This window comes from Hippoglossus stenolepis, chromosome 6, assembly GCF_022539355.2.
Source record: "Hippoglossus stenolepis isolate QCI-W04-F060 chromosome 6, HSTE1.2, whole genome shotgun sequence".
Classification (NCBI taxonomy): Eukaryota; Metazoa; Chordata; class Actinopteri; order Pleuronectiformes; family Pleuronectidae; genus Hippoglossus; species Hippoglossus stenolepis.
This window is the reverse complement of record NC_061488.1, coordinates 19950335-19976316: the sequence shown is the minus strand read 5'-3', so window position 1 is coordinate 19976316 and position 25982 is coordinate 19950335. Positions and strand designations below refer to the sequence as shown.

The 25982-nt window shown below is 39.2% G+C and overlaps 2 protein-coding genes across 7 annotated transcripts in view; both read right to left on the bottom strand.

Moving 5' to 3' along the window:
- Window positions 1-10: 10 nt before the first annotated feature.
- On the bottom strand, window positions 11-21894 carry nadka (NAD kinase a). 4 transcript variants are annotated; one of them, XM_035158542.2, is made up of 12 exons: window positions 21738-21894; window positions 20800-20965; window positions 16904-16987; window positions 8262-8391; window positions 7103-7211; window positions 6877-6962; window positions 6525-6627; window positions 6253-6395; window positions 4515-4614; window positions 3735-3892; window positions 3307-3389; window positions 11-2286 (listed from the first exon to the last, which is right to left on the bottom strand). In XM_035158542.2, the coding sequence occupies exons 2-12, from the start codon at window positions 20949-20951 to the stop codon at window positions 2139-2141; spliced, it is 1296 nt and encodes a 431-aa protein (XP_035014433.1). In that variant the 5' UTR covers window positions 20952-20965; window positions 21738-21894; the 3' UTR covers window positions 11-2138. The 4 variants fall into 4 exon arrangements, with proteins under 4 accessions (XP_035014433.1, XP_035014434.1, XP_035014435.1 ...); XM_035158543.2 differs by having other exon boundaries at window positions 21734-21876; XM_035158544.2 differs by having other exon boundaries at window positions 21702-21869.
- Window positions 21895-22748: 854 nt separating this feature from the next.
- The window catches only part of LOC118110590 (guanine nucleotide-binding protein G(I)/G(S)/G(T) subunit beta-1), a 35104-nt gene continuing 31870 nt past the window's right edge, over window positions 22749-25982 (bottom strand). For all 3 annotated transcript variants that reach the window (XM_035158502.2, XM_035158501.2, XM_035158503.2), the window contains exons 10-11: window positions 25701-25816; window positions 22749-25017 (exon numbers count right to left, since the gene is read on the bottom strand). In XM_035158502.2, the coding sequence (XP_035014393.1) occupies window positions 25710-25816 (107 nt within the window). In that variant the 3' untranslated portion in view covers window positions 22749-25017; window positions 25701-25709. The remainder of the gene's footprint in view (window positions 25018-25700; window positions 25817-25982) is intronic.

Sequence of the window (25982 nt, the reverse complement as noted above, 5' to 3'; positions counted from 1 at the left end):
AAAACCAGACTGTTAGAGTAACTTTGGCTTTATTTGATTATCTCAGTACTTGACGGTACAACAAGTACTTTTCTGACCAATTACAAATGGCAGAAAAATGTAGTTATAGAATCAAAACTTGTCTTCATCAACAAAGAATTAACAACTAAATACCTTAATGTAAAAAAAAAAAAGAAGGTACCAAATAGATTTATTTTCCGCAAAGACACATTGTAAACTGGTTAATAAACATCTTATTGAAACATGGCTGTATGTACAGGAGTTAAAGGAATGATTGCCTTTCAGAGCTTACTTGGTCCGCTGGATAGTTTCAACAGGTCGACTCCACAGTTTCATCTTTTTAACCAAACACATTATGTTGAGCCAATTGACTATATACTGGTAAATATATATATTAACATCTACACATGATATCTGAAAAGATATGAAAGGTAGGCCACCTCAGCTGAGGCAGACATGTAGCAAACTGAGAAGCAAGGATGCACCAAAGTCTGTTATGATCAGTCCCTGGACAAACACACAACACCACCCACAGCCCACATACATCAGTCTATAAAAACTACACAGAGATCAGCTATGGCTTTAAAAGACATTTTTAAAAATGTTAAAAAGATGCTGAAGACACCTGAACTATTGTCTCTTTGCCTGGAATGAGTCTCACTCAACAATTCGTCCAACACACTCAGCACACGGCTGCAGAGCCGAGACGCTGAGGAACAGACGACACAAAAACAAGCATCAGAGAGAAAATGCACAAATCTTTGCACGTGTGATTCTTAAAAAATTACCATGATGTAAACCTTGAAAAATTATATTTCTATACATTAATGATACCAGTGTTTAAGGCACAGTCTGTACAGTTGGGCCACGATTGGCAAGTAGATGTGTGAATCAGGATGAACCTACACAATCAGTTTTTCCTGATTTGATGAACAGAAAACAGGTTTTAACTGATTCTTTCTAGAGAATTTTCCACAAAAGTGAAACTCGTCCTTCACCTCTACTGAGAGAACATCCTGTTGTTGTGGCTGTGTCCCTGTCGTCTGTCTCAAAGATTAAAAAGTGCAAGAGCAGACTTGATAACGCCCCTCAGGAGCATCGTAGTAACTCTCATCGACAACTGTCACGGTGTGTTGCAGTCCAGGATCATCCCAGACTCTTACATTTCCCCTTTTTCGTGAAAACTTCGTCCACAAACTGCATTTTGACAAGTTGCATTAGAAAAAAGGCAAAACGTTTTCAAAACACAAACAGAGGACTGGGGACAATCCTGGACCGGCAGTGATTCCAAACTCCATTCAAAAAAATCAACAATTTGAATGAGCTCACACATCAGATCCTGAGTCTTTAGGGAATTTGACAGACTCCTCATTACCGCTGCGTATTTCTAACATACACCTCAGGCTGTGCAATCCTGAGTCTCTGACTTTCAATGTTCAGATTTGGTTACTATGGAGCCCCAAAGAGTTCAAGAAATTGTTTTTTTAAATAGTTTTGTAAATTAATAAAACATTTTAAAAATGAATTGTTATATTATATTTTACTTCATAATTTTTACTTTCATGAAGTTTGTATTAAATTTTTGCTTCAGAGATTTCCCAAATTCTTTTCTTCGGCACTCACTTGAAAGTCACTTTTCAAGACAACCGAGTTGCAGTTTCAGCCAATCACAAGCCTCGGATCTCAGCCTCAACATCGCAATTAGCACACACCTACATTATAATTTACATTATACATGGTGAAACAAACAAGAATGCTGGAAGAATATTTGATAATACAGTAATGATCTTGAATTATTTCAGTTTATCCATGATTATTTATTTTTAAAATGCCTTATTTATTTAGTTAGAACGATTTTCACTGAAAACTTTGGGGTTTTCATAGTTTTCCTGTTTTTCTCACACTTTCATTCTGCCAGACTTCAACATGAACCACAGTCAAAGCTCTTTTTGACCCATTATTATAACACAATATTTTATGGAGTCATATTAATTCAAATGAGGGGCGATGTCGTAGTGACTCTTTTTGAATTGAGTTTGGTGAGACTTTTAAAACGGCACAGAGCGCGGTCGAGTTAAGACCAGGACTTTGGAGTCACGGAGACCTTGGAAAAGACCCTGAAGATCACGGAGCAGGCCTCAGAACTCCTCGTCCTCCGAGCTGAGGTGGTTCTGCTTCTTCCTCACGTTCCAGTGTAAACACTGTGCCAGGCTCTCGAACCAGTCGTTGACCGGGTCCCGGAAACAGATGGAGGGAACAGGGAAGCAGGAAGTGGTGATGGTAATACTGGAAGAGGGATGGAAAAAAAAAAAGAGTATAAAAGTGTGAGGTGGCCTTTGTGTTGCAAAGGCCAAACCCAAAGGAAAGTACAGGTATTCGTAATCATGAGAACAAAGGAGGAGGTGTCGACACCAGATGCAGCAACACAACTTCCTCCTGTAGAAACACTGGTTGTTTGTTGAAATATGCTTCAATAACTCTAAATGAAGGGCAGACGTATTACAAGAAGCAGGAATGTGATTATCTGTGGATGAGTTTCATAAAGGAAGAAACAGGATCTGGCTTCAGCCACTCGGCCTTTAGCCCGCTAAGCAGGTTGATGAGGTTACGTAACAAAGCCTGCAAGTGCTGAGGGATTTAAACTTATTATCCATATCAACATATCCATTATCCATTTTGCTCCTTTACTCTTCTTTAACTATTATATCTAGAGATATTCCAATACAGATACCAGCATCTGAAATGCCTCCGATTCTGCCGGAAATACCGGGTCAGACATCAGCGAATACACAAATCTATGTATTGATCCGATACCACGTTAGAGTATGTTAGTTTTACCAGGATAAAACTGAAACTTTCTTTTCCCACAAATCACTTCTTCTTCACCGCTCCAAAACAGCAGTTGCTTTGTACTGTCAGTGGCAAGTCCTGTTTTTAGACCGGTGAAGAAGACATGATTGTTGGTAGTGTGGAATTAGACAGAGCTAGCTAATATGTCCGATATTTGCTAATATCTCATTTGTAATTCTTGTGTTTTCCTGGATTTATTAGTGTTGTTTTTCAGTTGCGCCTGTCGAACTAGATAATTTCAGAAGTTCTGTGAGATTCATTCTCTGTATATGTTTTTCAAAGGGTTTAACCTGGGCCACGCCTAACAACAATGATGGCAATCATTACTACTTTTACTACCATACAGGGTTAGTAGCAAACGGCTCTTAAAATAGGTGTTTCATAATCTGAAAGGAACAATGGCTACTATTATGTCAGTTGTTCAGTGTTTATATGGAGTGGTGTATGTGGACTAACCTGTCTCCATGGCAGATCTCTTGTCTCTTCCTTCCATCAAATGACACCCAGGCTGTGTTTCTGGCCTCACGAGACAACATGATCTACATTACAAATAAAGAGACAAGCACATATTGTGATTTGTCCAGAAAATGTTCTGCTGCATTCTTACAGCGGCGCACTCGAAAATTGTCCAAACATTTTATCAGGGCTGGAAAGGTTCTGGAAAGTGTCTGAAGCATCTGACTCAGAAATTATAAGTTCTCACATACAGCCCCCCCAGAAAATTTCAGGAAAACATCCGGACCCAAGTCTGAAAGCAGCTAAGGCATATATGCAGCATCTTCATCTAAATGTTACTATAAATGCTAATTGTTAAGGAAGAAACGCCACAAATTGAGATTTCAGTGAAAACAGATACACCTCCATGACTCAGTGGGTGTACATACCTTGAGTTCCACCCCTGCCGGCACCACGATGGGTCTGAAGGAGAGCGAGTGGGGGCAGATGGGGGTGATCATGATGGCTGGGACATTGGGATGGATCATGGAGGCTCCGGCTGCCACAGCATACGCTGTACTTCCTGTAGGTGTAGATACTATCACACCTGAGGACACACATACAAAAACTGTATGAAGACACAATATCACGAGTAGAGGCATCAAAAGCGTTATTGTGAGTAACATTTCACAATAAAAGTAATTTATATTATTATAAATACTTTTATTTGTTAGTATCAGTGTCAACTTAAGAGTTCCAAAATATCACTATTACTATAGTAAGTCTTGGGTATGACTACTACTTACTTTTGTTACTTATTAACACATAACAAATTATATTAACAATCTGCAGTCGCTTCTGTAAAATATATTCAGAGCAGAGTCGAGCTACAACCAAAACTAATTGTTCTGTTAATCCGTTGATTATTTCTTTAAGTGACAGATTCATTGTTTAGTCCATAAACGTAAAAATTTACTCTTTTTTTCTCCCGTGAATCTTTTGTGTGCTTTAAATTTCTTGCTGAAGGTTTTTCTTGATTTTTTCTGGTTCAGAGACTAAACTCTTTCTCCATACTGTGAATCCATATCTGGTTTAGAGTCAGATTTCTTTTCGGAAAGTACATGCTTGACATCCTTAAAAAACATACAACACTGATCTGATCTCTGTGTCTGAGGCGTTTACATCGTCTCAGACCCCTGAACTGAAAGACAGATGATCGGCCCACTCACCATCTGCCTGCACTGTAGTAATGAGGTGTCCGTCCAGGAAGAGGTCGACATTGGAGAGATAGGAGGAAGGTCCTCTGTCCACCACCACCTCGTTTAGTACCTGACACACACACAGAAAACACCATATTCATGTATTTACTTTTGCAGAAACCAGTCTACTCCAGTGTCTATATTACGTTTAATCATATGGTTCCAAAATGGTTTGTTTGAGAGAAATGTACAATATTATTATTGCAATACTAGTATACTAGTACAGGGGTCCAGAGGGCAACCATTCAAATCTGTGACGTGCGACTAAAAAGGTTCCTTTGTCAAAAAGTAAATTATTTACCCTTAAAAATACTTTTTTAAACGTTGTCAGCTGGTGGGAATTCATATTGTGTGACACATCGAAGACCTTGCTTGAAAGCCAGTGTGAAGGAGAGAAACTTAAAAAAGAGAGAAACGATGGATGATAACAAGGGTTTTGCATGAGAATGTGAGAATACAGATGTGCCTTGCAATTTTGGCTTTGCCTTTAATGTTCCTTGGGCAGAAAAAGTTTGAAAACCACTGAATAATCTCAAAACACATTCAGTGATACTTCAGGTCACACTCAGTGAGCTTTCACACCTACTTTGTTTGGTTCGGACCTTTTAAATAAACAGGTGTGAAAGGTGCAACATGGTCCAGACGAAGGGACCAAAATACGGTCTGGACCAAAGAGGTGGTCTCGGCCTGGATTAAATGAACCTTGGTCTGGATCGTTTCCAGCATTAAAAGAATATTTTGGATAGTTTGGACCAATTGCTGTGAGTTGAGACGACATTAAATTGAAGAAAAAGCAGTGGAAGAAGCTAAGAGGATTGCTCGAATTGTTTGAAAGATTAGGATGTTAATATTTGGCATTCAGACCAGTGCGGAGTACTGCGCTTAAAGTTTGTGATGCTGGTAGTAAAACCATAATGATATGAACCGGTTTATCCATTTAGGCATATCAAACAGATGTCAGACAAACAACACAATTAATGTCAAGTATAGACAGGCACAGTCAACGCAGGTGATAATGACAGGACGTACTTATTTGTCACACAAAGGTCTTTAGTCCGCTCCCTAAATTACATCATGAAACCTAAACTAACTGGATCAGATGTTAATAACCTTAACCTTGGTTCAGACCATTATCCAGACTTTCAGGTGTGAATTAACATTAATCACCCTCAGCCTCATTTAAATCATGGCTGAATCATCTGTCGCTTCTTCTGTCATGAAAGTTACTGCCTGTAAAACAATATTGATCATTTTCTGTAAAACTCATCCCTGTGATCTGACCTTCCTGATCTCCACATTACAAACCTGAGTCTTTCTTTAGGACATGACCTGCGGGTAAAATCCGGAGAATTGGCTACGGAGCTTCCCCCGCTCATACATGAACAATACAGGTTCTCTGCTCTAATCAGCTCTTATCACCACAGCAGAAACTGCTGAGCGTCTCACTCGGACATTTGCGTTCACACATGCACCTCCCCCGGAGCAAATAGAGAGGAACTGCAGAGTTCAGTGAATGTTCCAAAGCAGCTCTAATGACTGTTTGCTCATGTAGGTCTTGAACAACAGGTTTAAAGCCCACAGGTGAATAGTCAGCACAGAAAATATTTGTGTTTTTGCTGTTGTTGTTACCGTGGATGTTATCTGCCTCCAACCACTCCACTTAGTGGTGGTTTGTAAATCCTCCAACATGAACGGATGAACATATTACCTGATACTGAATGGCTTTGCGGCTACTTTCAATGTCCCCATTGGTCAGGATGATGCCCTTTTCGTCCACTCTGGCCTTCTTTTCCCAGTTCTCTTTAAGCACCTTCACTTTCAAGCGACTTCGCAGGACAAGGGCAGCGTTTCCTGTAAAGAATACACATGTATTGATATGGTGTTTCCTCTGTAAAGGAAAACTGGAGCACAACAAAAACGTTGTAGAAGCTGAGCAGGCGGTTTAATGTTGAAGAAAGATGGAGGCTGAAGATTCATTACCTTCAATAATTTGGGTGACCTGAGACTGGTAGCTGTCGAATTTAAAAGGTGTCAGGAAGCCAAGGGAGCCCAGGTGGAAGGCCATAACTGGTGGAACGCTCTCCTTCAAATAACAGAGGAACAGAGATTTATTTATACAGCACCTTAAAAACAACAGGAGTTGAGCTAAAGGGCTTTACAATCATGGCAAAGGAAGGCAACACAAGCATGGATAAAATGTAAGGACAGTAAACTGCTTAGAGTATAAGAAGTTAAGTATATATATTAAGTAGTATAAGAATAAAAAGTTACTTTATACCAGTAAATGTGCAAAACCACGTGAGATGTTTTTTAAGTGTCAGCTGTTGAATACCTGGAAAAGCGAAGATGCATACAGCAACGTTCCATCTCCACCAAGACAGATGATGAAGTCTACACGGTTTGAGATGTCGTCAAGATCTTGGAAAGAAAACCCAAAAAACAGAGTCTATAAATCATTTAAATATCTTATATAAAACTACATATTTTTGTTCATATACAGTGTTATATATGTGTTAATCACAACATTAATCACAACATAGACAGGCTGGTTTTCATACCCTCTCTAAAAGTGCAGAATTTCTTGGTAATGGCCCCAAAGTTTTCATCTCCTGAAATGGCCGGGTCATCCAGAACTTTCTTTTCTACGTAAACAATCATGTCTTTCACCTGGAACAACACAAAATGATACAAGGTTAGTGATATCCTCTGCAGCAATTTATTTTTATCAATATCTATATCCATGTCAAGAATAAAGTGGTCGGTTGACCTAATGTCCTTTTAAACCCAGAATATTTACAGTTAACTCTCAGTGGATGACAGATATTTTATCCATAATAGCACATATATGGTTAAGTCTCCGGTGTAATCAAGTCTTAGCAGCGCAGATGGGAAAAGAAAATATTGTTGTAGTACGAGTGTATTCAGGAGATTTGGTCAGTTGCAAGCACAGAATTTGGCCGGATTTCAACATAACGCCCGGGACACACCGGAGGCAGAAGCGCAGCGCAGCGTCAATTCTCGTGCAAGCAGCCGCCTGGCTGTTCACACCGGAAGTGCATTTCTCCACGCTGGTCAGCCCGCGATTCTGCTTTTTCTGCTACTTTGTAATCTGTTCAATGTCGGGGTTCGGGGGTAAATGATGATGGTCTTCACAAGTGACTGACCTACGCAAGCCTATAGCCACCCCACCCCCACGTCTCTCTCTCTGTCTGTCTGCTTGTGTGTGTCTGTCTGTTTAGACACAACTGACAAATGTTTGGAATAAGAACATAATTTAAAAAAACAATTACAGTGGATGGGCAGATGGGGAAATTTCATCATGTAGGGGGAAAAAAATCTGGGAAATTGAAACTGAGAACAGCAGGAAAATCAAAAGTATTGGATGCATATTTGATCATTTGTATCATATATAATATATCATTAATATCGTTTAAAATATTTTTTTTGTCTGTTTTCTGGCCCAATTGCTCGCGGCGAGCGAAAAAAGGAAAACAGATGCCGAAACAACCGATGCAGATCGCGAGCCGGCCGCAGCACTTCACTGCCGGTGTGAAACACCCAATTGCTTAACATGGGCGACGAAAGGAAGCGGACAGCTTTTTTTGGCGCTTCTCAAGCATCCGCCTGCGGTGTGGCCCCCGGCGTAAGGTTCATTAGCTTGATCCCACAAACACTGCCTGTGTTGACTGTTAAAGGTAGAACAGTACGTGGTCATACCTCTGTGAGGAATATGCAGAGCTCTTTGAAAGGCTGAAGCAGACTGGCATCTCGGATCTTCTTGATGACAAGGACACTTTTTGGTGGCTTGTTCCACGTCAGTCTCTGGCTGGCGGGGTCCTGAATGTGCCTGAACACACAAGCACATAAAACAAACATTTTTTCAATGAAGGGTAAAACAGACTCAACAGTCAAGTCATGATTCTCCAGGAGAACAAAAACCCATCCAATTCAAAGTAAGACCTGAGCCTTGAGCCTCAGATTTCTGCTGATGTAAGATCTGTCATAACCAGGCCTGCTTAGTCCCGATCCAATTAGAGACATCGGCTTAAAGTCTAGCTCTGTTTCCACATAGTGTACTGTATGGCTGACCCCCATGTGTGAGCTGCAGGGCTGTCACCTTAACTCCGGACAGACACTGTGGGATATTAATAGCACAACGTAAAATGTTTTAAAAGACCTCAGCGAAAGGCAAGATAAAAATGTGAGAGAAATACATAAACCAAATGCATTCTGGGATGGACAGGGAGCCACAGGTTTGGAGGGCAAAGGTTAACAACACCATAAACACAGAAGTCTGTGGACTTAAGCTAGTTATGGCTTAGTCTTACATACAGTGTAAGATAGTTACAGATTGTACTAAAGTCTGAGTCTGCTTCACAAGGGTTTATTTGTGTGATGTCTGATAACAGCTTGGGAGCAGGAGTTTCCTAAATAAACAGAAATAATCATTCACACATATTTATATTGGTTCATTGTCAGTATCCGTTATTGCACGTGTGTCACAATAAAACAACTGTAGTGATGCAAAGATTAGTCTAAACAAGAAGAAAAAAGGTCATTATAATAGACGTGGGTCACATCTGGTGTCCGGGTCGTATACAATCTCTGAGACAGTTCGACTTGGCCTGCGAGACAGCAAATAAATAAAAGGTTCTCATAGCAGTAATTAAGTAAAAACAGGAGACTAATATGTCCTTTGGGTTGGTCTTTTCTGGTTGTATGTCTGTCAGGTCATGTCAGGGTGAAGAAAATAACTTTAGCTGTTACACATCATCGCTGACAAGCATCATAGTGACTGTCAAGAAAAGAGAAGTAGGAGCAAAAGGTCGCCCTTTCCAAGAGAAATTAAGTGATTATTCTTTGGTGAAGTCAAAGACAACTCAGTCATTTCACTGTGATGAAAACGGGCAACTGTGTCATTAGAGCTGGAAACATGCAGATAAACTGGATGAGTTGTAAGGACAAATGAAGAATGTTAATTTGAACAAAGTTCATTCTTTTTGGTGGAGTGCCCAACAAGCAGCTTTCACAAGACCACAATCTGACAGAGACAAAGTTACACAGGCAAGTTCTGTGTTGAGCAAGCTGACAGCTAAGAAGACGAAACCTCATTCAGAAGGAGAATTTGTAACTGAGTAAATTGTTGTGACAGTGGAGCTGCTTGATCCAAAGAACCATCACAGAGCGTAATACTGATATGGCACTAGATAGTGAAAACACACAGAGAGATGCTTGAAGAAATTACCGGCTTTTCTCTCTGGCCTGCGATGAAATAATAGATGTAACAAATACCAGTGTGGGATCAGTGCAAAGTTTAATATGAATAAGGAATTACTGCCTTTGCAAAACATGCATGGCACTACCAAATTGTTTGAGCTAATTGTTTTGACAATGACCATGTTTTAAATATTTATCATTTGAACACAGATGCCACAGATGCAGCCCCAGTCATGGCTGGTCCATAAAACAAATTAACTGGATTGGAGTGATAGAAAATGGCTGTCATCTGGCCTTCATGGTGGACATCACTAGAACGCGACCATTATATCAGTCGACCAATTATACCAGCCAGTAATGGACTAGATCGTTGGTAAGTGAATATATCAGCACACATTAGACATCATATCCACAGATACAAAAACGTGTTTTGCAAATACTGCAGAAAAAATATCTGGGGTCATTAAGAAATGGTGAAAGCACAATAGATTCATCTCAAACAAAGAGGAAAAAATACTTTGTACCAAAATGTTATACTAGCCAATTTTCATTTGTCATCATTTGTAGGTAAACAGAAACAACAAAATGAAAAGCAAACCACATCATCTACACAACAAATGGAACAACAACCAACAATCTACCAACATATATGTGCATATTTTACACGCGCATGTGTATAATATTAAGACAATGAGCTTCTCAGCTCTATGATTTCAAATATCAAATAATTGAATGAAATATTTTGATGAGAAACTAAAGCTGTGACACGTACAACTTGCATTTTCCTTCACAGCGAGAACAAAATCCTGCAATGACATCAGAACATACTAGTGAGTTTGCGAAAACACGTGCAGGCATTTGTCGAGAGGATCAGTGGAATGTGAAGTAAACAAAAAGACCTGATTGTGGTTGTTAAGCTATTAAACTTCTAATATGCTGTTGAATCAGACAAACTACAACAAAGTCACTGAGCTGCAAAGCAACAACAAGCTCAAAGCTACAGTAGGTGCAACAACTTGAACTTACATTCTAAGGTTTTCTAACCCTTTTTCCCATTCTGCTGATATGTGCTGGTGTTTGTAACAAGACTGACAAAAACCTGGATAACCACCTGTGAATAGCATCATCATGGTCATCATCTCTACCATCTAACATCACATGCTTCATTAAAGAGAAGTAGTTCCAGCCATCTCAGAGAGATTAGTGTGATCTATGATTTTAATAATTTAGTTTGGACCTAAATCATGTAAACAATTTTGAACAGGCCCCCGATAGGTAAAGTTCCCTAACCCTGAAATACATTAAACTCCCCTCATTCATTTGTGAGGAGGAAATCCAAGAAAATCACCAGCTATAGCAAACACAACATCATCTTGGTCACTTCAATGAAAGTAATTGATTTACCAATTTACTGTACTAAATCTCAACTAGCATAAGAGAGCCTCTACCTCCGCCAAGGCCCAACAGTCCCCTTTATGAAACAACATATAAATTCACTTGATCAGGATTGTTCCTGGGATCTGCATCAAAGTGAACACACACATAAATATCAGTCCTCTTAACATATCTGATTCTTTTCATCAAGACCCAGAATCAATGAAAATTTAGAAAAATGCCCAATCTTGCAATTATAAAAAAACATCTATGTGTACATTTTTGCAGGGTTTGTGGAGCATCACTTCTCTTTTCTTCTCTGTCAAAGATCTGTCCATCTTGTACTTTAACATGTTATTTTGCTGTCTCAATAAATCTCGATAGCCCTGGCGATAGACTCAAAAGACTCGGTTCTCAACACCACATTTGTTCCCTTTGTTGTGTGTGCCAGCCCAGGGAGAAACAATGCGCACGCTGTATGTGTGTGTGTGTGTGTGTTTGTGCGTGTGTGTTTGTGTGTGAAAGCTGCATTCCTGTCATGTCAGTTTTACTGGGACGACTGACAAGTCATAAGTTTTGTGTTGTCTCTTCTCGCCATGACTATTGCGGTATTTTGTCCACTTCGGCTGGTTATATTACCATATCTCCACTCCTTGATAGTCCATGGTAAATAAATAATTGAATTATCAGACAAACTCGTTGAGCGCAACAACATGAAAGTTGTGATGACTTTTTAGCGACAGAAAATAATCCCTCCCTCTCTTACGTCTTCTGATCTGACCTGCAGTGTAGTGACAAGTCGGTGCAGGTTTCCTCTCCACTTGAGCACTCTAAGCTGTGAATGTATCCTTTCAAATTAGAGACTCAAGTTTTTTAAATAAAAACCTGCAGAGTCCAGAGAACCTTATTTCACGACATTCAACTCAGATAAAAACTACATGAACAAAAACAACTTTGTCGTCCCAGCAAACAAACCGCATAAGGAAGCCCTTGTCACATATCCTGTTCTTGTTTTTTATCTTTGTTCACTGAAACAGTATAATATCGCCACAAAATATCTACATGTATGCAATCAAGCAGAAAAACGCCACAAACTAAAGCTTTAGATGATGCCACAGATGATTTACAAAAGCAGGCATCAGGTTGTATTGTATCTAGAAGTTAGGACCGTTTTAAAGTTGGGGGCATACACATCTCCCAAATTGACTGAAAGACTCAAACTTGGTTGAATACAAACGGTAACTGAAACTGTGAGAGGCCGATTCCCAAATACAGGAGACAAACATTAGCATTTGAAAAGGCAACGACCTGTGATCTATTCAACGTTTTCTCCTCTGACCACCTCAAAGCCTCCGCAGCCGGATCACAGATCACACAGAACCAGACTGTTGCGACAGACAAAATGTGAAAACATGCAAACACCGCTTCTAAAGTCTTACAACAACCAAATCATGATATGTATATAAAATTTAAAAAATCCACCTTGCTCCCACCTGCAAACTCAGAGACATATATACCATTATAAATGAATATAAGCATTTAAAATACATTAATAGACCTGCTTGTTAACCATCTTAATATTTCATTAAAAAAACAGCCCAAAGAAGGAAAACAACATTCTGTACTCTGTTCAAACTTTGGTAGCACACTCTAGTTGCCAGTAATCCTTGCACTGTCTGTGTGTGCCAGTTAATATTTCACCTATGAAACAAGTTCACTGTGTTGAGAAAGATTCATGGAAGATGGACGACACTGCTCTCACCATTTCCACACTTTGTTGTCACTGTGGTTCGCAGACAAGTCCTGCAGTAGGCACTGGTTGAACTTCATGAATGCACACATGAAACACAGACGCGACTTCGGGTTTCACTCAGTGGGAGTCTCGGTCAAAACTACGCATCGTGCCTTTAACAAGTTCCTGGAGCGCATCTCATTGTAGAGCAGCTGCAGCAGTGCAGTCCCTTTCCTTGTTGCCTCCAAGCTGTGACTGTGACAGGCAGAGTGAGTCTCTCTGTGCAGCGTGGTCAGGTTCCAGTGTCAGCTTCATAACCCTCAGGCTGGATTCCCTGTGTTTATATCCGTTCCCATCAGGACTCAACACTAAACCTTCCCGGTGCAGTGCGCTGCTGAGTTAAAGCTCTCACTCATCTTAAGGTTGACTTTATCCCAGCCTCCGCCCCCTCTGCTGATCTGAACACGCCCACTCTGGGGGAAGGGCTTTCCTCATTGCTAAGGTGTGATTCCGTGAAGCAACAACGATGACACGGCTGTTCCTAAAACTACTTTATCCATCGTGATGAAAGGTATTGTACCTCAGTGAGTGATGTATTGTTCAAAAAGTATTCTGGGTAGGTCTTGGTAAGTATCTGCCAGTTACATAATAATGTCAATGATTACACTGACTGACTGTACACAGACAAACGTGGCCCTGAGCTTCATGTCATTTTCTGAACAGTTTTCAGGAAGAGACACTGACACCTGTAGGAGGGGGAAGTCCAGGGTGACAACATGAATATGTGACTAAATGATGTAACTATATATTAAGGGAATACAACAGGATGTGATTGAGCTTCCTGGTGTTTCTTTACTGTGATCCTGATGTTTTATTTACTTTATCTGGAACATGAAGTTTAGTAGCTGTATAATGTTAATAAAGCCCCTTTTTCACTGGTCACGAACACTAACATCTGGCCATAGTCTTCAATTGGAATGGATACAATCAGCATTGACTTCCGGGTCAAATGACTCTGCAGTAGATACTACTTTGGCAAGACAGCGAGATGCATTTGTGACTCCATATGTTGAGCAAACTTGTCTCTCTCGCTCTTGTGCACTCTTGCAGGGGGAGGTACATAGAAACAGCTGTTTGTTGCAGTGCCCAGTATCAGTCGCAGTTACATTGTCCAGTGTGTGTGTGTGTGTGTGTGTGTGTGTGTGTGTGAAAGAGTTGGTTGTATGGAGAAGACGCAGATGTGAAACAGGGAAGGGAGAAATAAACTTAACATTGCCCTGACATTGGCCTATAGGCGATCAGTCTGATCAAGTCGATAGTCGATCACTTAGATCCTCGTCTCCTATGACAACACTGACAGTCAGAGCATTTCTTTATATAGCAGACAAAATAAAAGAGTATGTGGTGTCCTAACAGTGATTGCTTGGTTCTGTTGAGTCCAGGGTGTGTTCAGGGCGTCGGTGAAAGGTACAAATCTCTCTCTGAAGTTGAAAAACAATTGCTTTCCAACAATAATGCCCCCAGATATACTAAAAACAACAACAACCACACCCTTCAACAAAGAAAGAATAATCGCCAATGACAGTTTCTACTCTGAAAGGTTGAAACAGAAACTACTTTACTTTGATATTTGGTGCCATGTCACCTCTTTCTTTGCTTCATGCACTAAAACACCATGGGTGTTGCATGCCAGCGAGAGACATGCGTAGTTTCTCTGTGGCTAGGTCTTCCCTGAAGCACTTTCATTTAGGAATAAGTATAGCCTGGTTTACTAATTTTAACCTGTCTAGAAGCTTTGAGGAAGATAATCCGTCAACTACTGTCACCTAAAGACAAACAGCCACTTATGTGACAACGGGAGTCAAAGGTCAGTAGTCTGACGAGGCTTTAACTGGAAAACATGAAGAGTCTTTCATATCTCAGCCAACTGATTGATTATGTAGATCTGCCAGGATGGTGCTGATAAAGCTCCAATAATTTGAGGCCCATGTTGGATTGTATGAAATATCAAAACAACTGTAGATTACAAGTAGCTAAAATGCATGAAATGATCCTACACCTCTGTTACTGAATGTTAGGAGATTTATGAAGGTATTTTGCAGGGTTATTGTAATAAATGAATTTACATTAGATCTAAAAGGATCAGTCAGTTGTTCGCTCCACACTGTACTTACCTCCACTAGTGTTTTCCTCTGTGTTTGTTTGTTTGTTAGCAGGAGATGGATTAGCACAAAACTTGGGGCAGGATGTGATTTGTTGCAGATCTAAATAAAAATCTGGATCTAGTGAATTTAAATGTGGTTTCATAGGGGGACGGTTGGGCCTTGGTGGAGGCATGTGAGTGCCCTTTAAATCAAAAAAAAATCTATGTACTGCATTTCACCACTAAGCGTCACACTTTACTCAGCTTCCACTTATTCGGCGTCAAATCTGAAATGTTACCATATTGGAGAAATTTTAGTTTTGTCTCGGACGAAGTCTGTCATGTGTCCTCTTATTCTCACCCCCAAAAAACACATGAACTTTCTAGTAAACAGACTTTCCTCCTCCCTCATCTGATTTTCGTGTTGCCTCAGCTTGGCGGTAAGTTGCACACGACTCGTCAGAGGCTAATGATTTTTTTAGTCAGTTAATAAACAAATACAATGTTGATCACAATGTTATGTTGCTTACTGCTAATTAAACCAAGTTGGATTTAGCTCCATGATGGTGGGAGTGCGGGTCGCTGATGTTAGCTACTTTTTCGATTTACCAGAACCTGTCATGATGACAGATGTCCGTTCTGTCAGTTCATATCAAAATATTTGGTTTAAGCTCCTTGATTTAAGCTCCTACACCGAACTATACAGATTTTATTTTTATTAAAGTTTTTGACGTCATCTTGATCCTTGGAGGTAGTTTTGGAAAAAGCTAGTAAGTGAACCTTGAGTTAAGACTGTGTTGCCAAACTATGAATGAACATTCAACCTTTAATATATTTGTGGGTCAAACCAAATATTGTTTTTACTTTTATAGCTCAAACAATTGGTTGAGAAAATAGTCGACAGATAATGACAACAACTGTCAGTTCATACGGTTGTGTCCACAATGCGTATATAACTAACACGCTAACCTACCACTCATGTACAACTGAGTGGAAATCAACGAAAAAAATCATGTTAGAAATAATGTATGTTCTTTTGAGAGTTCAGAGGATATTATGTGTGCTGGTTTATCAGTTAGCTATAATATAAAAATACAAAGATCACCACACATGAGTCCCACAGCTACGAAAGCCAGGTAATATGTCGTGCACACAAATGCGCACACACACACATTCTTGTTTTCTGGCTCTGTTGTTTTGGTTCAGATTTACAGAACAGAAAAAAACAACAAGGTCAAACACTTCAACTTTCAGCTTTAATTTGAGGCTACTAACACACACTTCAGATGAATATTCTTGGCATTGGGGGCCTTTTAGATACATTTGTCAGATTTAAGGGGACAAATAAATAATTTAACAAATAGCAAATAGAGATTATCTGGTTGTGTCACCACAGTCTGAAGTGTCCTTCACTGTGACATCAGCAGACACTTGCATGCTGTGTCAGGACTTTACTACAATACTGGTATGGGAATCTTCTTTAGTATGAATAACAAAACAAAACAATTTTGTTACCTTCATTTGAGATACAAAAAACACTTTGAAAAAATGTTCCTACAAAAACTTCTTTGACAAAAAGGAGGCAACATGATTTCTCAAGTGTTAAATGTTGGGAAAAATCAAAACCATTCAATAACTTATAAAACTTAAAACAGTTTTATAAATCTGAACCATGTTTTTGCGTATGACATTTTCGGTGCGCACGTACACTTTTAGTATTAATCCTAAAGGCCCCTGCTGTTGACATCAGGAACTAAAGGTTTTGGTATGGCACAGACTAAACTCTCACAACAATGCAAAATCATACATTGAGTCATGACTGCAACACATTAAAACACATCTGTAGAAACAGTTTATATATTGTTTTTGTTAAGTAATTTTTGTCCAACTTACATGACTGTGTGTGGATTCTGGAGCATGCATGCCTTTGGGCCAAACGTAGTCACAGGGCTTGGTCCATGAAGTGACTGAGCTCTCCTAAAAGACACAAAGGAATGACAGACATACAGGTTTAACTTACAGAAGTTGCTGGACAAGTATGCAAATGAAGACCAACATTTATTTAAGAAAAACACAGTGACTTTAAAGTGGATGTTATTTTAAAAAAGTGAAAGTTCAATTTTATTTCAGGTGCAATGTGTAAGATAGCGACTGTGTTCACTGTGAGCTGCACAGTTGCTGTCTGCATCCTTATTGGCTGATTTCCATTTCAAAAATTCCCACATTTTTAAAATGAAAAAAAGAGAAGTGATGAGATGAGTCCATACGCTGAGAGTTGGTAACCCTGGTTACCCAGCTATAATGTGATCAACTGTGTAGCCTTCTCTGACCTTTCATAGTGAACAACAGGTCTGGGATTAGACACTGTACCAGACTGTATTACACAATAGTCAGCAAATGGTAATAATACATTGTGAAATATTGAAGAACAAACACTTCTATCTGTCCTACCTGCGGAGCAAACACTGCGTCTGTCAATGATGAAACAAACCCCAACAGTTTTAATAACCATTAACACAATCGGATCACAAGTCTGCTACCCTGGAGTCATGTCCACAGGAGGGCTGCTCTGTGTCACAGGTCACTGACACCGAGCTGTCAGGCAAAACAAAATGGCTGACTACGACTACAGAAGCTTTTGCGCCGCATCACAACACCGACAAATCCTCTTAGCAGTCTGATTCTGTGAATTCACCATCTGCTGTGTGCAGGTCCTTAGAGCTGCATTCGTCAATATCTTCATATTAACAGTGAAGGAAATGAATGAGACTGGACAAAAATAAAATGTTAATAAAGGCTGTATGCAACTGTTGACTGTTGACTCCTCAGTTATAAAACAAGACAGGTTTGTACTGTGTGTGTGTGTGTGTGTGTTGACTTCATTCACTAAAAACAGCATTAGAGTAACCTTGACTGATCAGTAGTTTAGGAATAATAATCATGGATATCTAGATTTATACAAAGAAAAATAACGATCTGTAATCGCACCAGGGCAATTCAACTAGAAATATAATATAGAGTGCATTTATCACCTGACAGTCTCTCAACATCTCCCTTATGTGCTTTAAATTGCTAAATTAATACTGGTACTGTTACAGTTGTAGAGAATTAAGCTTTAACTGGACCCAGTGTCACTCCTTGGTTTTCCTCGTAAACACATTACTAATGTACATTATAGAAAATCGTTCAATGTCCTGACATTCTGTGCAAGGACAAATACTTTGCTTCAGTGGACTTCCTGTAGGGCTCCTACCATCTCTGGATGGAATAAGATAATAATGGATCACATCCCACTGGACACCATGACTTGTCTAGTGCACTCTCAGACTGATAACTTCATCTTGACTTTCTATGTACAGTGCCTTGAGATAATGTTTATTATGATTTTGCGCTATTCAAATAAAATAAAAATGAATCCACATGTGTAAAGGTGAATGTATCTGCCATTCTGTTGAGGGTTTTCATGTTAAGCAGGTGAGATTGCAATGATGTGGTAGCCTACTTGAAATGCTTTCCAATGTCTGACAGATGTGCCTTTATTTATACATTATTATTATTATTTCTCCTTGATTACCTGTGCTGGGCTGTTCTAACCCTTAGATTGTTGTCATCACTTTATGTGTTTGTAAAAAACAACAATAAACATGAAGAAAAGAAATATAAAATGAGCACTGCTAATGGTAATCATAGCCTCTGCATTTGTCAAATATTATATTTACTAATAGAAAATGTATTTAGTAGATCTAGCATGATTATTTGTTGCTAATTAATCATACCGTTGTTCATTTAAATCTTTAATCTCATGACAGAAAACATCACATTTTATGTGTGAGTAAATGGCTAATCATGGGACAATTCGAAATAGATTGAAAATAGATGACAGTCATAATAATTTCTCGTGTCACCATCACTCAGAGATGATTGAATTACGTTAAATGTTAAACTCCAAATAATAATGATCAACTCGTCTTAATCTCTGTTTTTTCTTTAGGAGTTTTAACTGTTCATAAGTCTGCTCTATTGAGAATTCATTAACTTTATATTCAGATTTCAGCCAACCCTTTCTGTCAAATGTCACAACAACAAGAAGTGTCATAAACAAAGGAGGAAAAACTTAACACAACATTATTTGTGGGCGTGTGTTTCAACATCCTGGACAAATGTAACCTCTGGGTGACTGTTTAGTTCCCCATTTCCTCATCGGTAATGGGGACAGAGCAGAGTGGTGGTTTATCGACGTCGTTGACAAAAGGTGCCTGTTCTTTTACTTCTCTTTGTAAGAAACTCTATCAGTGTTGCCAACCACACGCAGAGTGAACAAACATTTCACCCTCAAAGTTTCTACTTCCTTGAAGTGATTTCTGAAGTTAATTAACTACAGACCTGTCTCTCTTCTTCCCTTTCTTTCCAAAGCTCTTGAGCTATCTTTAATCAACCCTCTTCTTGATCCTCACCAGTCTGGTTTCAAGGCAGGCCACTCAACTGAGACCGCCCTCCTCGCTGTCTCTGTCAACCTTGACGAGAATGAACTACTTTTACTTCCAGGGAAAGGCTCTCCCACCCATGACCTGAATTACCTTTGCCAACTCCATGGTAGTCCACACCCAGATTGCTAGGGACCTGGGTGTGTCACTCGACAGCAAGCTCTTTCACAGACACATCATATCATATCGGTTTCAGCGTTTGTGTTTATCAATATGAAAATCGAAATTTCAGAGAATAAAGGCATTTATGTTTGTTTACATTTTACATAAAAGAGTCTATATTTGGTTGTATTTATGTTTTCTTATTATTTACATTTATTTATAATAAAGTTTAAGTTGAAATGACAAAATATAGAGCATCAATAATATTTCGTTGTCATAAGAGTTTGATAGTGACATCATTCGTAAAATATATACATCGGCTGATACGTCAATAATACTTTGTTTTAACTCCCTTTTATCTGCCACCCAAAATCTGTATTGGTTGGTTCTACTCTGGAGTCATCTCATCTAATCTAATCTTGTTTGACGAGTGCGTGGTGATGAAGTAATTTTGATCCCGTCAACACATAATGCAAAACTGACATGACCACTTGGGTTGGTACACAACTGAAGACATGTCCCTAACATCAACTGGTGGTAGGCATTAATTAGTGCGGTAGAACGTACAAGGGATATTCTCCATCTTGTCCTACGTTCTAAAACGTTTAGTTTAAAAAGGCATAGAGGTAATGATGTCTGATCTACTGAGCGGGCTTTCATAGTGCTGCCATACAAGCCAGTAGCCAGTCAGATTTACCTTTAGCCTCAGTGTACCCTCAAGTTCGGCCTGTATCATTGATTACAAGGCCAAAACACTTGATGAGGCTAAGGTGCACAACTCAAGGTATGTCCCTAACATCCGCTGGTGGCCACTAACACTTGCTAACATCTACTGGTAGTTAATTAGTAGTAACTTAAATTGTGCAGAAGACCATTAAATGTACAAGGCGTATTCACCATCTTGTCCTATTTTCTAAAATGGATATTAAACCATGGTACTGAAATGTAAACGCAGACATGTTGGCTGTAAGATTAATTCACATTAAGTCCATAAGTAGATTTGACTGAAGGCTGATTCCAAATCTACCAGTGAGACCAGACTCATCAGTAAAAATGTCCATGTTGTCCTGGTTCAGATCATGCTCTCGGTAAGGATGGATATAGTAACCTGTAGTTATCTTGTATTACTACATGTCTGACCTCAAACGCTTAAACATAATAACAGGTTTATCACCGTGTGTGGAACCCCCTCCCAAAACCCACCTGTGGTCAGAGGAGCTGCTGGCTGACGAGGTGCTCAGGCTGCGGGCCTTCCTGTTGCGTCGAGCCAGATTGCGGCGGGCGACCTCCCCTCCATCACAGGTGGAGCAGCAGTAGGGAGGAGTTTCCACTCGCACCTCCTCGCCACTATCCATTACAGACCACCGGGCTGCCAGTGAACAGATAGGACACGTCGATGAATCATAAAAGCTGGAGTTAAATGTGAACAGGCCAACAAACATTTGTCACGTTAGTTCCACAAAGAGATCACCCTCATCAGAACTTCTTTGCATACAAGAAAAGCTGTTCCAAACTCCATGGGGAAAAAAAGGACAATTGAATTGATGCTTCATGAACACAGATATATAACAGAACAGTATTTCACATGCAGCATACATCAATAAACAGGAGTTAGTCTTTTATTCAGCAGTTGTACTATTCACATATTGATACACATTTTTAACACTAATATCCGTGTGATGACTCTGCTGTATGACAGAGACACCGTTCTGTATTCAACAAGTATGTGTCAATGACAAATGAAGTTCTGTCCAATTTTTTGACCAACTTGTGGCGCATAAGTGTAAAGCAGCACATTGGCGGAGTTGTTTTAATGTCAGGTAAATGATATGAATGTTTTAACAAGTTCCATCGCGTGAGGTTACCGCATGTTAACTAGCTGGATAACTAACTAACTAGCTTAATCTTGTACTAATCGTGTCATGGCTAACGGAGGCTAGCAGCCTGGAATTACGTAGCTTTGTAAACATATTCATTTGTCCAACAGTCAAACTATTGCTAAACGTTAGCAAAACACAAGAGCTCACTCGACACAGTTACCTAATAGCGTTAAGCTAGTTAGCGAGCTAAGCTGCTAGTTAGCGGCGTACAGCAGCACAAAGCACCTTTATCACCCACTGCCAACAATGTCTGTTACCCACAACGTCACGGCGAGACCACACGAAGCTGGAGCAAAGCGCAGCACGATCACAGCGTCGCCATCAGCAGACAAGGAGGTTACACCATCTTAACGCAGAGCTGTCAACAGTCGGCGCTCCACTTCCTGACACCGGCCCACCAATCACAGCGCCGCTGACCGCCGACGTCATGTTGGACGACCTCACCGAGCTGGGCAAAACAAAAAGATGGAAGTTTTTTAGGAGAAATGCGAACACGTCAATTTACAGAACGGCGCATTTATGATTCTAACAAGTGATGACAGGTGTGATCTTGTGTATAAATTAGTATCATTAATAACAACCACTCGTTGTTCATTGTTTGTCACTGACATGCACGTTTAAGTGCAGAGGAATGAGGTGATTGAAATCTGACAGAACCTGGCATAGTACAAAACTGTAATCAATAATCGAACCATCGATAACTATTTCAGATAAGCTTGGTGATTTATCAACATTTAACCAATGAGTCCACCATGATGACACTTTGTGCAGGTTCTGATTTAGGGAGGGCAGTTCTTTTCTTTCCCTTCAGTTTTGAAAATGCTGGGCCACATGAGTTTTTGATGTGATCATTTAACACAGTTTAAATACCATGTTATGTGTTAACCAAATAAGGACCAGACACTATTATTATTGGGGAGTACTATGTGATGATTAAATGTGAAGTTTAAAAAAAAAAAAAAAAAGTCAATTCTTTTCATGAGTATGGTACAATCAACTCTACATAAATATAAATTTTAAATTTGGTTTCATCATTAAAATTTCCCTTGGTACCTGTCTTGATTAGAGGGCGAAAAAGGCAGTGGATGATTTCCAACTGAAGAACATTAATCCAGATACACCGGGTTTGACAGGGTTCAGCATTAAGATGGTCACTGGCCTGAGTCTCTGTCCTGGCAGAGAAAATAGACATCACTAGACATCTAAATGCTTCATGGCGACCTTGATGCAAAGGGAAACACTGCGAACGACTGCACAGAGGAGTCAGGCTGATTCAACGGTGGATAAGAAATTGTTTATTTGACTTGAACATAATTACAAGGAAACAGTCTGCAACATTCTAGCTTCAGTGGGAACCGCTCTAAGTGAATCACACTCAACACAGTAGGTCATCTCAAACTGCTTTTTATTACATCTTAAATAACAGTACATTTTAATATAGTTTCTATCTTGCATCCAGCTTTCGGTTGTACACTGACTGACTTTAAAATTAAATACAAAAGGTGAAAAGGGAACAGTGGGGGTGCAGAGCTCTACAGTTATTTGATGGAGAAAGAGAGAAAAGGAAAGGGAATTTTAATAAATTTTTAATATTTTTTATTTGTTTTATTTTTTGCCAACTCCAGGCCTAACGCACAATTACAGCACATTTTTTGTACAGAATGTCCCAGAGAAAAAACAGAATGGAAAAAAATGTCACTACTGCTAAAGAAAGAGCGTCTCTGTTTACAAGGAGAAGGGAACAACAGAAAATTCTGCCATTCAATTGCTGCAAGATTTTTTTAATTTTTTTTATTAAAGGACAGAAAAAAACCTGTTATAAAATGTTTTTCTTGTAAGTGGAATTTTGTTTGCTACAGTAGGAATGAAAATTTATTTGTTCCATTTGAGATTGTGTATGTTTAAGGTGAATGAATGTACGTATGCATGTGTGTACAATTTAAACATTGACGTTACTTCTTAATTTGTGGAATCCCTCCCAAGTATGGACCAAGTAACCGTTTATGTTGCAGGGTTTGCTTCTCAAGTGCATAGCTTTGACATTTTAGTTGAATCATGTATGCACGGAGTAGCCAAAAAAAAAAAAAAAAAAAAATCAACAAAAGAAAAATATAAATACCATTGTATTGATATATTCAACAGGTTATTTTCTTAAAGAAAAACATCTAAGGACTCAATTTCATATGCACCTTTTTAAGCAATTCTACAGCATGCGATTCTAAGAGATAACCCACCCATGGCAGACAACCAAAATCTTTTTTTTCTCGTTTTTAACTTAAAAAGTTTCAATATCATTATTTTCAAACATTGATTTATACAACATGTCATTCACAGAGTAGTAACTGCATTTCCAAGCACGGAATGGGCACCTCTGTTAAAAGAGAAACGTCCGGATTGCAACCGGGCGAAAGTGGAGGTACTACCGACCCGACCAAATCACATCACCGGTCCCAACCACGGGCAACAGAAACCAGGAAAACTAAACTAAATCAAGGGAGAAAAAAAATGAATAATTAAGGGGGCAGGGTGGATTATGATCCAATGGGTTAATCTTCATTTAATTATTCTACACTGTCGCCAGACAAAAAGGTGTAAGAATGGTTAAAATGGTTTGTATTTTTTTTTGTAGTTTTTCGTTTTAAAAACGAGCATTCATTATCATAAACAGCATGTGCTTGGTTAGTTAACTTTTTTTTCCTTTAGACATTATTCTATATATGCAAAGTTTAATTTTTGTGCAAACAAAGATTTGTGGACTACACTGGAAAAAAGAAACAGTAAAAGTATCATGGGACTAAATATACAGAAGGGCCAGAAGTGGCTTGAGGACTCCCTGTTTGAAGCTCAATTCTCTCGCTTTGTTCTCCAGTGGGATAAAGCTGGATTTAAAATGACATGATCTGGAGGTTCTTTTACTTTTCAACTTAAAACATTCTCTAAAATGTGTAAAGACTAAGAAATAAAACAAAGCTTTGATCCTTATTTTAAACATTAACTGACAGTTCACTGATCTACGCCTCTTTAACAAAAAATAATCATGAAAATAACAAACAAAAATAAACATGGACAAAAAGCTATTAAGAGTTAGATCACTGTCATGTAATAACCTTCACTCAGACCTGACCTGTGTATAATGAGGACGCAGGGCATGTTTGCTTGGTGGCGGCAGCGGTGGTGGGGTGTTTGTTTTTTCACTTACTACAATATCAGACCATGGTCATGGGAGGAATGCACAATTTCCCCCTCCATTCCATTTAGAAACCACTTAATTCCTCAACTTTTTTTTGTTTGTTTGTTTGTTTTTTTGTAGCTGAATGAGTGACAGACAATTGTGCTCTTTTATATGAGAAGGAGAGAGAGAGATAGAGAGATAGAGAGAGAGAGATAGAGAGAGAGATAGAGAATTTTTGCCCTTGATAGTTTTTTGGGGTGTTTGGAGTCAGTATCATGGTGTTTTTTTTGAAAAGATTGGATATGCAATAAAATTGAACATTGTGATGTTGGAATGGTCTTCCACTCAAATTTGGAGTCCGGATGCCACCTGGAAAAGCAAAGGAAAAAAAACTATTAAAATATTATTACAATTATTCAGCAAATATAATTTATTCACCAGACAACTGTAAAACTGTTCAATCGTACATTGATCATGTTTGCAGTCAAGCTTGGTTGAGACAATAATTCTGAAACGATATTTGGGGTTGGGTTGGGTTACATTGGCTGGGCTAGCTACCAGATTTTTTACTCTGCTAATGTGCTTTTACTTTACTAATGTGCCTGTAATCGGGAAAACTCAGTTACGGTTGTCCATATGTGAATAAACCTTACAAATATTCACAAACTGTAGGAAAATGCTTATATATTTATTTCAGTCATGTTGAAAATGTAGAATTTCATCTTCAATGTCACGTTATTTTGAGATTTGAGAAAAGATCAGACAGAAACTGTCACTGTAAATTACAATAAAAACATCTAACTGGATCAAAACCACTTAAAATCCAGTGAAATTCAACACAAGGCCGCTCAGGTAATATAATTCCACTATATTTGCAGTTGTGACATTATGCTTTAGGTTTGGTTTCACTTCATGATTAATTTGTTGCACCTTCATTCCCAACCCCCAGATGGCAGTAAATGAAAACTCTATTTGAGGCTCCGTGCTTAAACCGTTTCTCTGACAGCCGGACGCTGTTGCTCACCATAAAACCTTCCTCTCGGCTCACTCACCTTCAGACTCTAGTTCCAGATCTTGAGGAAGCTGTCCCAGGACCCTGTTGCCACTGCCATGCCGTCGTCAGTCACACCCAAGCAGCTCACCCGGTTATCGTGACCGGCCAGGACACCTACAGAGACAGCAGAGTCTGAGTGACAGCGACACGTAACACACACACACACACACACACACACACACACATTTAAAAAAAAACAAAAAACATTTCTATATTAATGTCTTGTTTGTGGAAACACTAGGTAAATATAGACTTTGTGAGGATCAGGACACTCAGAGTT

What these genes read in the sequence shown, in the direction of transcription:
- nadka (XM_035158542.2), bottom strand. Translation starts at nt 20,951, where the DNA reads ATGGATAGTGGCGAGGAGGTGCGAGTGGAAACTCCTCCCTACTGCTGC. An exon ending in CAGAATCCACACACAGTCAT is followed by an intron (nt 8,392 to 16,903) that starts GTAAGTTGGACA and finishes TTGTGTGTTCAG; the next exon opens with GCACATTCAGGACCCCGCCA. An exon ending in ATTCTGCACTTTTAGAGAGG is followed by an intron (nt 6,963 to 7,102) that starts GTATGAAAACCA and finishes TTTCTTTCCAAG; the next exon opens with ATCTTGACGACATCTCAAAC.